Here is a 14,528-nt window from a genome sequence, read left to right on the forward strand (position 1 = left end):
GGAGTGGAGTGCAGTGGCACGATCTTGGCTCACTGCAAGCTCTGCCTCCTGGGTTTACGGCATTCTCCTGCCTCAGCCTCCTGAGTAGCTGGGACTACAGGCACCCGCCACCACGCCCGGCTAATTTTTTTTCTTATTTTAGTAGAGACGGGGTTTCACCGTGTTAACCAGGATGGTCTCAATCTCCTGACCTGGTGATCCGCCAGCCTCGGCCTCCCAAAGTGCTGGGATTACAAGCATGAGCCCCTGCGCCCGGACCTTCCCAACTCTTAACACTAAGTAGGGGATCATTTATATTTTCATGCTACATCCCCAGCCTAGTTAAAAAACACTGATCCCAAGAGTTGTCCCTTGATGTAAAGTTTCACCTCAACAAGTTTCAAAACCTTCATATTATAACTCCCCCTCTTGGACATTCACAACACCCTAAAGCATATAAAAATTGAATAAAAATACCTATTTAATGTATTTGTCCACAGAATGGTGTATGCCAAGTAATACTACTAAAAAGTAGAACACGCTTCAGAAAACACAGATTTAAGAGTATATAAATTCTTCTTATCTCTATTCCAAGGAACAGAAAACTTGTATTTGTCTCCTTTTGCTAAAGAAATACAAAGAGTGGCACAGTGGTACACGCCTGAAGTCCAGCTAACTCAGGAGGCTTAGACAGAAAGATTGCTTGAGGCCAGGAATTTGAGACCAGCCTCCTGGGCAACATAGCAAGACCCTCTCTCTTTAAAAAAAAAAAAAAAAAGGCCGGGCGTGGTGGCTCACGCCTGTAATCCCAGCACTTTGGGAGGCCGAGGTGGGCGGATCATGAGGTCAGGAGATCAAGACCATCCTGGCTAACACGGTGAAACCCCATCTCTACTAAAAATACAAAAAATTAGCCGGGTGTGGTGGCGGGTGCCTGTAGTCCCAGCTACTTGGGAGGCTGAGGCAGGAGAATGGCGTGAACCCAGGAGGCAGAGCGTGCAGTGAGCTGAGACAGCGCCACTGCACTCCAGCCTGGGTGAAAGAGCAAGACTCCGTCTCAAAAAAAAAACACAAGACAGAAAGAAAGAAAAGAAATACAGTCTCCATGGGGGATGGCTGATTGGTTCCAGGACCCTACTACCTTTATCAAAATCCACGCATACTCAAGTCCTGCAGCCAGCCCTGTAAACAGACATATACAAAGAAGGCCCCACACCACCCTATATTATATATGAGTGTCAAAATTCGTATTTTCAATCTGCCTTTAGTTGAAAAAAATGTATATTAAGTGGAACTGTGAGTCAGGCATGGTGGCACATGCCTGTAGTCCTAGCTACCAGGAAGGCTGAGATGGGAGAATTATTGGAGCTCAGGGTTTTAACACCAGCCTGGGCAACATGATGAGACACCCATCTCAAAAATATTTTTTAATTAAAAAATATTAACATCTGGTGGGGTGCAGTGGCTCATGCCTGTAATCCCAGCACTTTGGGAGGCCAAGACAGGTAGATTACGAAGTCAGGAGTTCAAACCAGACCAGCCTGACCAAGATGGTGAAACCCAGTCTCTACTAAAAAATACAAAAAAAATTAGCCGGGCGTGGCAGCATGCACCTGTAGTCCCAGCTACTCAGGAGGCTGAGGCAGAAGAATCACTTAAACCAGGGAGGTGGAGATTGCAGTGAGCCGAGATGGCGCCACTGCACTCCAGCCTGGGTGACAGAGTGAAACTCCGTCTCAAAAAAAAAATAGTAATAACAACTCCACCTGTGTAGTTCAAACCCACATTGTTCAAGGGTCAACTGTAATTGTAAGGAAAGGTATTAAAGCTCAATTCAGTTTTTTAAAAAATAACAGTTTTGAGTTTATAATTTACATATCATAAAATTCACCTTGTAAAAATATACAATTCAGTGTTTTTTAGTTATTTACGAGGCAGTTCAACTATCACCACTACTAACTTTGTAATATTTTTATCACTCCCCTATAAACCTGTACTCACAGCAATCACTCTTTTCTCTCCAAACATCACCCCCAGCACCTGGCAATCATGAATCTACTTTCTGTCTATGTTTTTGTCAATTTGGGGCATTTTATTTAAAGGGAATCATGTAAGGCCTTTTATGTCTGGCTTCTTTCATAAGGTTTTCAAGGCTCACCCACACTGTACCACATATCAGTACTTCATGCCTTTTAATGGCTGAGTGATACTCCATTATATGAATATACACATTTTATTTATCCATTCATCAGTTGATGGATGTTTGGGTTGTTTCTGGTTTTTTTTGGCTATTGTGAATAATGCTGCTATAAATACTTGTGTACACCTTTTGTGGATATATATTGTTAATTCTCTTGGGTAAATACCTAAGAGTAGAACTGTTGGTCTTAAGGTAACTGTATGTTTAACCATTTTGAGAACTGCCAAAATATCTTCCAAACCAGCTGCATCTTTCTACAATTCTACCAGCAATATATGAGGGTTACAATTTCTCTCCATCTTTGTGAACACTTGTTAGAGTCTGTCCTCTTTTCTTCCATTCTGTGGGTTGGCTTTTTACTTTCTAAATGGTAGAACATTCAAAGCACAAAGGTTTTAAATTTGATGTAGCCCAATTTATCCATTTCTTTTCTTTTGCCACTTCATGGCTTTAGATCTTACATGTAGGTCCATGATCCTTTTTGTTTTTTTTCTTTTTTTGAGACAGAGTCTCACTCTGTTGCCCAGGCTGGAGTGTAGTAATGCAATCATGGTTCACTGCAGCCTCGACCTCCTGGGCTCAAGTGATCCCACCTCAGCCTCCCAGATAGCTGGAACTACAGGTGCATGCCACCATACCCGACTAATTGGTTGTTTTTTTTTTTTGTATATTTTTGTAGAGATGGGGTTTCACCATGTTGCCCAGGCTAGTCTCAAACTCCTGGGCTCCAGCGACCCACCCACCTTGGCCTCCCAAAGTGTTGGGATTACAGGTGTGGGTCACCATACCCAACCTTCATAATCCATTTTGAGTTAACTTTTCTGTATGGTATGAAGTAGGTATCTAACTTTCATTCTTCCACACAAGGATAGCCAGTTTTCCCAGCACCATTTGTTGGAAAGACTATTCTTTTGCCCATTGAATTGTCTAGCCATCTTGTTAAAAGTCAACTGACCATATATGTAAGAGTTTATTTTTAGACTCTCAATACTATTCAATTAATCTTTATGACTATCCTTATGTCAGTATCACAATGTTTTGATTATTGCGGCTTTGCGGTTAAGTTTTAAAACCAGAAAGTGTGAATCTTACAACTTTGTACTTCCTTTTCTATATTATTTTGGCTACTCTGGGTCCCTTGCCTGTCTATATTAGTTTTAGGGTCAATTTGTCAATTTCTACGGGGGGAATTTTAAAAAAAGCAATTGGGATTTTGATAGGGATTGCACTAAATCTGTAGATCACTTTGGGCAGTAATGCCATCTTAATATTGTCTTCCAATTCACAAATAATGGCTATCTATTTAGATCTTTAATTTCTTTCAACAATATTTTGTGGTTTTCTGTGTACAAGTCTTACACTCTTTTGGTTAAATTTACTCCTAAGTATTTTTTGCCTTTTGATATTATTACAAATGGAATTTTATTCTCAATGTAATTTTTAGGTTATTGCTAGTGTACAGAAATAAAGCTGATTTTTATATGTTGATCTCATTTCTTGTAACCTTGCTGAACTTGTTCATTAGTTCTAGGAGTTTTCTGGGTATATGTTTGTGGGTTCTTAAGAATTTTCTATATAAAATATTCTACCATTTATAAATAGTTGTTTCACTCTGGATGGCTTTTTTTCTTTTTTCTTTTTTTTTAGCTCTGGCTGGAATCTCAGCATAATGTTGAACAGAAGTGGCCAGAGCAAATATTCTTGCCATGCTCTTGATCTTAGGGGACAGGTACGATAATAGCTGTGGTATTTTTATAGATGTCACTTACAGGATTAAGGAAGTTCTTTGCTATTCCTAGTTTGTTGACTTTTTTTTTTGAGACAGAGTCTTGCTCTGTCACCCAGGCTGGAGCGCAATGGCACGATCTTGGCTTACTGCAACCTCCACCTTCTGGGTTCAAGCGATTCTCCTGCCTCAGCCTCCCGAGTAGCTGGGGTTACAGGTGTTTGCCATCACACTTGGCTGATTTTTGTATTTTTAGTAGAGACAAGGTTTCACCATGTTGGCCAGGCTGCTCTCGAACTCCTGACCTCAGGTGATCCACTTGCCTCGGCCTCCCAAAGTGCTGGGATTTACGGGTGTGAGCCACTGCGCCTGGCTGACTGTTTTAATCATAAAAGAATGTTGGATTTTGTCAAATGTTTTTTCTGTGTGAACTGAGATAACTGCATGGTTTTGTCCTTTATTAATATGGTGTATTACATTGACAGGTTCTGACTCTTGCATTCCTGGGTAAGTTCCTCTTGATCATGTTATATAATCCTTTAATATACCAGAGAAACAAGATTTTCTTTTTCTTTCTTTTTGAGACGGAGTTGCACTCTGCTGCCCAGGATGGAGTGCAGCGGTGCAATCTTGGCTCACTGCAGCCTCCTCCGCCTCCTGGGTTCAAGTGATTCTCCTGTCTCGGCCTCTTGAGTAGCTGAGACTACAGGTGCCCACCATCATGCCCGGCTAATTTTTTGTGTTTTTCATAGAGACAGGGTTTCACCATGTCGATCAGACTGGTTTCAAACTCCTGACCTCAGGTGATCCGCCTGCCTCAGCCTCCCAAAGTGCTGGGATTACAGGCATGAGCCACTGCGCCTGGCCAAGATTTTCTTTTCAAATAACTTTACTTCTTTTCTTTTTCAGAGACACAGTCTCACTCTGTCACCCAGGCTGAAGCACAGTGGTATGATAATAGCTCACTGCAGCCTTGAATTCTTGGGCTCAAGCAATCTTTCTGCCTCAGCCTCCCAAGTAACTGGGACCACAGGTGTGCACCACCACACCCACAATTTTCCTTTTTTATACCTGGGTTGTATGTTTCTCAGTTTATCTTGGGAAACAAACCATCCAGTCTACCATGTCAGATGTTTAAGTCTGTGGTATAATAAAAACATATATTAGGTCTTTGTTCCCAGTTCCTGTCACTGACCTCCCCATTTCCTGAGTGACAGGGTTGTCTTTTGTTATTCATAACAAGATTCTTTTGACTATAATGAGTTTATGCTAATGAGGTGACTGATGACAAGGCTCCTATCCAGCTTCAGAATGGGGGCTGGTCTCCAGAGGAACCAACCAAGTGATAAGAGGATTGGAAATTTCAGTCCCACTTCCTGACCTCCTAGGAGGGGAAGGGAGACAAGACATTACACTCAATCACCAGAAGTCAATGATTTAATCAATTATGCCTAAGTGATGGGACTTCAATTCAAAAATCTGAAAAACTGAGGGTAAGGAATATTCCAATTTGGTGAACACATCAAGGTGCTGGGAGAGGTGGCGTATCTGGAAAGGGCATGGAAGCTCTGGAGCCCTGCCCCTACTCCCCGCATATGCCTCTCTTCCATTTGGCTGTTCCTGAATTGTATACTTTATAATAAAACTGTAATCCTAAGTATAGCATTTTCCTAAGTTCTATGACTCACTCTAGCAAATGATCACATGGAGTGGCATTGTTGGCATCCCCAAAATCTATAGCCAGCTAAGACAGAAGGCAGAAATGTGGGTAAGCCTGGGGACCCAGGACTTGCAAATGGCGTCTCAAGTGAGGGCAATTTTGTAGGACTGAGTCCTTAAACTTGTGGAGTCTGACACTAATTCAGGGTAGTCAGTGTCAGAATAGGATTGAATAGGAGGACACCAGTTCATGTGGTAGAATCAGAGAATTGGTGGTTGTTGGAAACACACTGCAAAATCTCTAAACTGCTCTTACTACAGACTACTTACCTGAACAATAAAATAAAGAATAAGGAAATCAAAATAAAGCTTTTTTGTTTTAAGATTTTTTTTTTTTTTTTTTTTTTTTGAGACAGAGTTTCGCTCTTATTGCCCAGGCTGGAGTACAATGGTGCGTGATCTCAGCTCACTGCAACCTCCACCTCCTGGGTTCAAGCGATTCTCCTGCCTCAGCCTCCCAAGTAGCTGGGATTACAGGCATGTGCCACCACATCCAGCTAAGTGTGTAGTTTTAGTAGAGACGGGGTTTCTCCATGTTGGTCAGGCTGGTCTCGAACTCCTGACCTCAGGTGATCCACCCACCTCGGCCTCCCAGAGTGCTGGGATTACAGGCGTGAGCCACTGCGCCCAGCCAAGATCTGTGTATCTTTAAATAATTATTAAAAAATAATAAGCTTCTCCCAAAGATTTATTGTAGCAACAAAAAAGTGGTAATGAGCCCTTAGGATTGCTACCATTAGGGGTATTATCTTGGGTCTAATATTGGTTTAAGACTTGATCTTTGTGTATCTGGCCAAAATTTGCTTCAAAGAGTTACTCTTAACAAAACTCAAAGCCTAGAAGGTAGCAATAAGGCATGAAAAACAACTCTTAACAAGAAGCCACCTATGCTGTAGCAAAGAAACAGACATGCTTTGATACATAATTTTAACTTATAAAAAGTAACATCAGGCTGGGTGCAGTGGCTCACGCCTGCAATCTTAGCACTTCAGGAGGCCAAGGTGGGCAGATCACTTGAGGCCAGAAGTTCAAGACCAGCCTGGCCAACATGGCGAGTCCCCATCTCTACTACAAATACAAAAATGAGCCGGGTGTGGTGGTGCACACCTGTAATTCCAGCTACTCAAGACACTAAGACACTAGAATCACTTGAACCCAGAAAGCAGAGATTGCAGTGAGCCAAGATCGTGCCACTGCACTACAGCCTGGGTGATGAAGTGAGACTCTATCTCAAAAAAACCCAAAATACAGAAAAAACCCAACATTTTCACATGCAATGGAACTATTTTCTTAGTTAGGTTTTTACTATATTAGTATTCCATATATTTCAAAATGCCTAGAAGCAATATTATATTTCTATAACATGAAAAATAAAGTTTTAAAAAGTTACTACTGGACATTTCATTCATTCATTCCTTCAATAAAAATTTATTAAGAAAAAATTCATTTCCAGAAAATCATTGTAAAACCACTGGTAGCTTCTATTTGGGGTCATCTTGTAAGACGGCTATACAGAGTTTTGGAGTAATTTACTAATTGTCTTGAATGGGGCTCTAAATAGACTGTCCAAAAACTTAAGAAAAAGTTAGCAAATAACAACATTAACTTTTTTTTTTTTTTTTTTTTGGAGACGGAGTCTTGCTCTGTTGCCCAGGCTGGAGTGCAGTGGCGTGATCTTGGCTCATTGCAACCTCTACCTCCCAGGTTCAAGAGATTCTCCTGCCCTGGACTCTCGAGTAGCTGGGATGACAGATGCGCATCACCATGCCTAGCTGATTTTTGTAATTTTTAGTAGTGACGGGGTTTCACCATGTTGGCCAGGCTGGTCTTGAGCTCCTGACCTCAGGTGATCCTCCCGCCTCAGCCTCCCAAAGTGCTGGGATTACAGGCATGAGCCACCACGCCCAGCCAACATTAACTTTTAGAAAATAGAAATACTTCAATAATAATGACTTCAACAGTACATTATATCCTGAAGATCAGTGGGAATATTTATTCTTCCTAATCAAGCACACAAATGTGTGTTCATGAAGGGTTTATACAAGTTCTAGGTCTTACCTCATCTATGTTTCTAAGCCATTTGCTGATGTTTTCAAAACTTTTACCATTGGTGATGTCATATACTAGCATGATACCCATTGCGCCTCTGTAGTAGGAGGTTGTGATGGTGTGAAATCGCTCCTGGCCTGCTGTATCCCTGAAATAAACAGCCAATAATTTCTATTAAGCATTTTGATATTACTACATTTCACATAAAGGACAAAACAAGAATAGTTTTTCCTAAGTATATAAAAAAACTTTTTAGTTGAAGGAAATTAATAACCTACCCATACTGGATGAAAATCTGAAAGGGAAAACAGTAGGAAGTGACACATAAAACTCAAGGTTATTGAATAAGCACTAGCAAACACCATAGAAACTCTTAAAATTTCATTTTATTTAATAATTTAGTTCCATAATGTAACACAAAAGCAGGTAGGATTTTTAGAACATTAGAGAACTATACCATAGTACAGTCATATTTACATTTAGAATCATTAACCAAAAGTTGTAAAGATAACCTCCCTTATAAATAATAAGACAGAAATGTAAATAGTAGTATTTTCCATTATTTAATGCTTAAAGCCAAAGGTATAAGATGTATTTTGCTCCTGTAACTATGCCCTCTCATTTGTATCATCATTTTGCTCTTTTATGGATCATCTCATCAGCTTACAAACATGTTTTAGTATCTTGTTTAAAAAAGCAAATATAAGGTTGGGCGCAGTGGCTCACACTTGTAATCCCAGCACTTCGGGAGGCTGAGGCGTGTAGATCACTTAAGGTCAGGAGTTCAAGACACCTGGCCAACATGGTGAAACGCCATAAAAATACAAAAATTAGCCAGGCGTGGTGGCACGTGACTGTAATTCCACCTGCTCGGGAGGCTGAGGTAAGAGAACTGCTTGAACCCAGGAGGCACAGGTTGCAGTGAGCCAAGATGGTGCCACTACACTCCAGCTTGGGTGACAGAACGAGACTCCGTCTCAAAATAAATAAATAAATAAATAAATAAAAATAAAGCAAAAAACCCCAATCTCAACCCTGTATCTCTCCAACTATCCCTGCTCCTCTTTTGAGTTAATATTTTTAAAACTTTTATTTTGAAATAATTACAGCCTTACAGGAAGTTACAAAACTGTGCAGAGAGGTCCTGGGTACCTTTCACCCAGCTTTTCCTAATGATAACATCTTATATTACTGCAGCATAATAGCAAAACCAGAAAATGGACATTGGATACAATCTACAGACCTTATTAAGATTTCAGGGTTTTTTTTTTTTTTACATGCACTTATTTGTGTATGTGTGTATACATAGTTCTCTACAATTTATTACATGTACAGATTTGTGTAACAACCACAAGACAAAGAACTATTACATCACCTCTTTACTCCCCATAGTCCCTAAACTCTGATCACTAATCTGTTTTCTGTGTTTATATTTTTTTCATTTCCAGAATGTTACATAAGTGGAATCATGTAGTATGCTACCTTTTGAAATTGGCATTTAACACTTCTTTCACCATAATGCTCTTGAAGTCCTCTCCAAGTTTTTGCATGTAATCCTGGTCTGTCCCATTTCATTGCTGAGTAGCATTCTATGGTATGTCTGTATCACAATTTGCTTAATCATTCACCCATGGAAGGACATTCAGGGTTGTTTCCAGTTTTGGGCTATAACAAAGTTCGAAGAATATTCATTTACAGGTTTCTATGTGGACATAACTTTTCATTTCTTTGAAATAAATGCCCAGGAATGTTATTTATGGGTAATAAGGTAAGTGTATAACGATAAGAAACTGGCCAACTTTTTCCAGAGTGGCTCTATTACTTGACATTTGCACTAGCAACATATAAAAGATCCAGTTTCTCTGCATCCTCACCAGCATTTGACGCTGTCACTATTTTTTATTTCTGTAGTTCTAAGAGGGCATATAGTAATATTTCATCATCACATTAATCTGTATTTCCCTGTGGCTAAGATGGTGAACATTTTTTCATGTGTTTATTTGCCATCCACATGTCCTCTTTGGTGAAATGTCTGGGGTTTTTTTGCCCATTTTCTAATTGGATTGTTAGGTTTTTGTTTTTGGGTTTTTTTTTTGTTTTTTTTTTTTTGAGATGGAGTTTCGATCTTGCCGCCCAGGCTGGAGTGCAATGGCGCAGTCTTGGCTCACTGCAACCTCTGCCTCCTGGGTTCAAGTGATTCTCCTGCCTCAGCATCCCAAGTAGCTGAGATTACAGGCGCCCACCACCACGCCCAGCCAACTGTTGTATTTTTAGTAGAGATGAGGTTTCACCATGTTGGCCAGGCTCGTCTCGAACTCCTGACCTCAGGTGATCAGCCCGCCTCAGCCTCCCAAAGTGCTGGGATTACAGGCGTTAGCCACTGCAGCTGGCCTGGACTGTCAGTTTTTTGTCTTTTTACTGTTGACTTTTGAAAGTTATTTTTATACAGAAGTCCTTTGTCAGATACATTGGCTTGTAAATATTTTCTCCAAGTCTGTAGCTAGTCTTTTCATTCCCTTCACAGGGTATTTTGTAGAGAGGAAGCTTTTAATTTTGTGAAAGTCTAATTAATTTACTGATTTTTTTTTTCTTTTACAGATCATGTGTTTAGTGTTATGTCTAAGAATTCTTCACCTAGTCTGGTTTTTTTTTTTTTTTTTGAAACAGGGTGTCACCCTGTCGCCCAGGCTGGAGTGTAGTGGCACGATCTCAGCTCACTGCAACCTCCGCTTCCCAGGTTCAAGAGATTCTCCTGCCTCAGCCTCTGGAATAGCTGAGATTACAGGCACGTGCCACCACATCCGGCTAATTTTTATATTTTTAGTAGAGATGGGGTTTCGCCATGTTGGCCAGGCTGGTCTTGAACTCCTGGCCTCGGATGATCTGCCCGCCTCAGCTTCCCAAAGTGCTGGGGTTACAGGCATGAGCCACTGCACCCGGCCTCTTCACATAGTCTTACGTTCCAAAGATTTTCTCCTGTATTTTCTTCTAAAAGTCTTATGGGTTTTTTTCTTTTTTTGAGACAGAGTCTTGCTCTGTCGCCCAGGCTGGAGTGCAGTGGTGTGATCTCGGCTCATTGCAACCTCTGCCTTTCAGGTTCAAGAGATTCTCTGGCCTCAGCCTCCCGAAGAGCTGGGACTACAGGCGTGCGCCACCACACTGGACAATTTTTGTATTTCTAGTAGAGACGGGGTTTCGCCATGTTGGCCAGGCTGATCTCAAACTCTTGACCTCAGATGATCCACCCGCCTCAGCCTCCGAAAGTGCTGGGGTTACAGGCATGAGCCACCGTGCCCGGCCACCTTACGGTTTTATTAAACCGATGGTACATTTTGAGTTAATTTCAAATAGGACATTTCTGTGAATGTCCTATTGCTCAAGCACCATTTGCTCGAAATGTCGAAGTAATAACCTTGCTCCATTGAATTGCTTTTGTACCTGTGTCAAAAATCTCCAGGCCATACCACAGTTCAATCTGTGTCTAGGTTCTTTATTCTGTTGCAATCTCCTATGTGTCTAGGCCTCCTCCATTACCATACTGTCTTAGATTACTGTGGCTAAAAAAAAAGTTTTACAACCAGGTAGATGGATTCTTCTCACTTATTTTACTTTGTCAAATTGTTTTAGCTATCCTAGCCTTCCCATATAAATACTAGGATAAGCTTGTCTGTATTTACATAAAAATTTTCCCAGCAAATTTCTTTAAAGAGTTTTCTCTAGTTGCTGTTTTCCCACTTTCAGTCCTTAACTGATTCTAATAGGATTGCTATTACTGATTACTCTACCAAAACTCCCTTTCAGAAGGTCTCCAATAACGTGGATGCCCAATCCAATAGCTATTTCCTCTTTATATATTATCCACCTCTTAATGACAGGGATATGTTCTGAGAAATGCATCATTAGACTATGTCATCATTGTGCACACATCACAGAGTGTACTTATACAAACCTAAATGATTAGAGCCTACAACATACCTGCACTATGTGGTATAGCATATTGCTCCCAGGCTACAAACCTGTAGAGTACGTGACTATATTGAATACAGTAGACAACTGTAACACAATAAGTATTTGTGTATCTAAATATGTCTAAACATAGAAAAGGTACAGTAAAAATGTGGTATTACAATATTGATAGGACAACCATTGTGTATGCAGTCACTGACTAAAATATCATTATGCACTGTATGACTGCATCTTAATCACTAAGTAGGATTCTACACAGTTGACTGCATTCTCTTTTTTCTTTTTTTTTTTTTCCTGAGACGGAGTCTCACAAAGTACAGTGGCACAATCTCGGCATACTGCATCCTCTGCCTCCCAGGTTCAAGTGATTCTCCCGCCTCAGCCTCCCAAGTAGCTGGGATTACAGGTGTGTGCCACCATGCCCAGCTAATTTTAATATTTTTAGTAGAGATGGGGTTTCACTATGTTGGCCAGGATGGTCTCAAACTCCTGACCTCAGGTGATCCGCCTGCCTCGGTCTCCCAAAGTGCTGAGATTACAGGTGTGAGCCATTGCGCCCAGCTGACTGCATTCTCTGCTTGTAACACTTTATTCTCATGACTCTTTGGATAAGTTTCTGGTCTTCATTCTAAGTTACTGGCTGCTTGTTCACAATACCTTTTGTTGGCATTCTAAGATTCAGAGATGATGGATTGCCGTTCTCCACACACCAGCCAGAGTGATCTTCTTTAAACGTTATGTTTGATCATATTATTCTGCTTAAAACTTCTAATATCTTCACTGGGCAAAAAAACAGGCTCTCCAACAAATGGTGCTGGAACAACTGAATATATCCATGCAAAAGACGTAAGCTGGACCTCTACCCCATACCATATATAAAAATTACCTCAAAATAGCAGGGCGCGGTGGCTCACGCCTGTAATCCCAGGACTTTGGGAGGCCAAGGCGGGTGGATCACGAGGTCAGGAGATTGAGACCATCCTGGCTAACACAGTGAAAACCCATCTCTAATAAAAATACAAAAAATTAGCCAGGCGTGGTGGTGGGCACCTGTAGTCCCAGCTACTCAGGAGGCTGAGACAGGAGAATGGCATGAACCCGGGAGGCGGAGCTTGCAGAGAGCCGAGAGAGCGCCACTGCACTCCAGCCTGGGAGACAGAGCAAGACTCCATCTCAAAAAAAAAATAAAAAATTACCTCAAAACAGATGAAGACCTAAATCCAAGAGCTGAACTATAAAAACTCTTAGAAGAAAACATAGGGGTCATCTTCAAATCTTGGATTTGACAACTGTTTCTTAAACATGTCACCGAAGCACAAACAACAAAAGACAAAACAGGTAAATGGGACATGAAAATTAAAAACTTGTATTTCAGCGAACAATACAAGGTGAAAAGACAACCCACAGAATGGAAGAAACTATTTGCAAACTTGTGTATCTGATATGGGACTTGTGTATGCAGAATATACAAAGAACTTACAACTCAACAATAAAAGGACAAATGACCAAACTTAAAAATCAGCAAAAGATCTAAACAGGCATTTATCCAAAGAAGATACACAAATGGCCAATAAACACTTAAGATGCTCAACATCCTTAGTCATTAGTGAAATGCAAATAAAAACCACAATGAGATACCAACCTAGCTCCCCACCACCACAGAATGGCTACGACCCAAATGACAATAATATACGTTAGTGAGGATGTAGAGAAACTGGGACCCTTATACCCTGTTGGTGACAACGTAAAATGATGCAGCCATGTTAGAAAACAGTCAGGTAGTTCCTCAAAATGGTCAACATGGAGCTACCATATGATCCAACAATTCTAGGCATATAACCAAAAGAAATGAAAACTTGTATGTCCACACAAAAATGTAGACGCGAATGTTCACAGCAACATTATTCATAATAGCCAAAAAGTAGAACAACTGAAAGGTCCATTACTAATGAACGGATAGATAAAATGTGGTATATCCATACAATGGAGTATTATTCAGCCATAAAAAAAAGAATGAAGTACTGATTCATGTACAACCCAGACAGACCCTGATAACCTCATGCTAAGTGAAAAAAACTAGTCACAAAAGACCATATATTATATGATTCCACCTATTTGAAAAGTCCACATAAAGAAAATTTATACAGACAAAGTTGATCAGTGGTTTCCCTGGCCAGGGGATTGGGAGGATAAAGAGTGACGGGTATGGGGTTTCCTTGTAGGGGAGATAAAAATGTTCTAAAATGGTAATGATGGTTGTACGAATTTGTGAATATACTAAAAACTATTAAATTGTTTTAAATGGGTATATTGTATGGTATGTGAATTATGTATTTAAAAAGTCATTATAAAACAAACCGAAAATATGACCAGGCTTTCCAAAAAAATGAAAGTAAAAACAGAAAACTTCCAATAAAAACTCATTATAACCAGAATCAATTCCAAACTCTTTATTCTGGGGATTACAAAGCCTTACAGTAGTTTAAACCTTTCTCCAGCCCCTCTCACTTTGAGGTACTCTTTTCTCTAATCACTAGAAACCATTTTTAAATTCGTAAGTTTGTTCCTACTAAGAGCTTCTGCAAGATCTGTTCCCACTACCTGCATATGACTGGATTCTCAATCTTTTCATATCTTAAATGCACTTAGCACGTTCACATATCTGCCATCTCTTCATTTATCCATCAATCCAAATATTAACTGAATGTCTACTATAGGTTGGGCATTATGCAAGAATATACACAAAACATGGGTTTGGGGTCAGGCTTAAGTTTATCCTCAGGTTCTACCCCTCCCAGCTTAGTGACCTTGAATGTACTTAACTTCCTTGGACCTTAGTAGTTGTTGTTGTTGTTATTGTTTTCACTTATAAACAATAAGGAGGGATAA

At 40.3% G+C, this 14,528-nt stretch overlaps 1 protein-coding gene across 1 annotated transcript in view; it reads right to left on the reverse strand.

Annotated features, from left to right (window-relative positions):
- The window catches only part of RAB10 (RAB10, member RAS oncogene family), a gene marked incomplete at its 5' end in the record, with an annotated part of 102,850 nt that overhangs the window by 19,806 nt on the left and 68,516 nt on the right, over positions 1–14,528 (reverse strand). The window contains 1 exon segment of the mRNA NM_001133210.1: positions 7,683–7,821. Coding sequence (NP_001126682.1) covers positions 7,683–7,821 — 139 coding nt within the window.

This window comes from Pongo abelii, chromosome 12, assembly GCF_028885655.2.
Source record: "Pongo abelii isolate AG06213 chromosome 12, NHGRI_mPonAbe1-v2.0_pri, whole genome shotgun sequence".
NCBI classification, from domain to species: Eukaryota; Metazoa; Chordata; class Mammalia; order Primates; family Hominidae; genus Pongo; species Pongo abelii.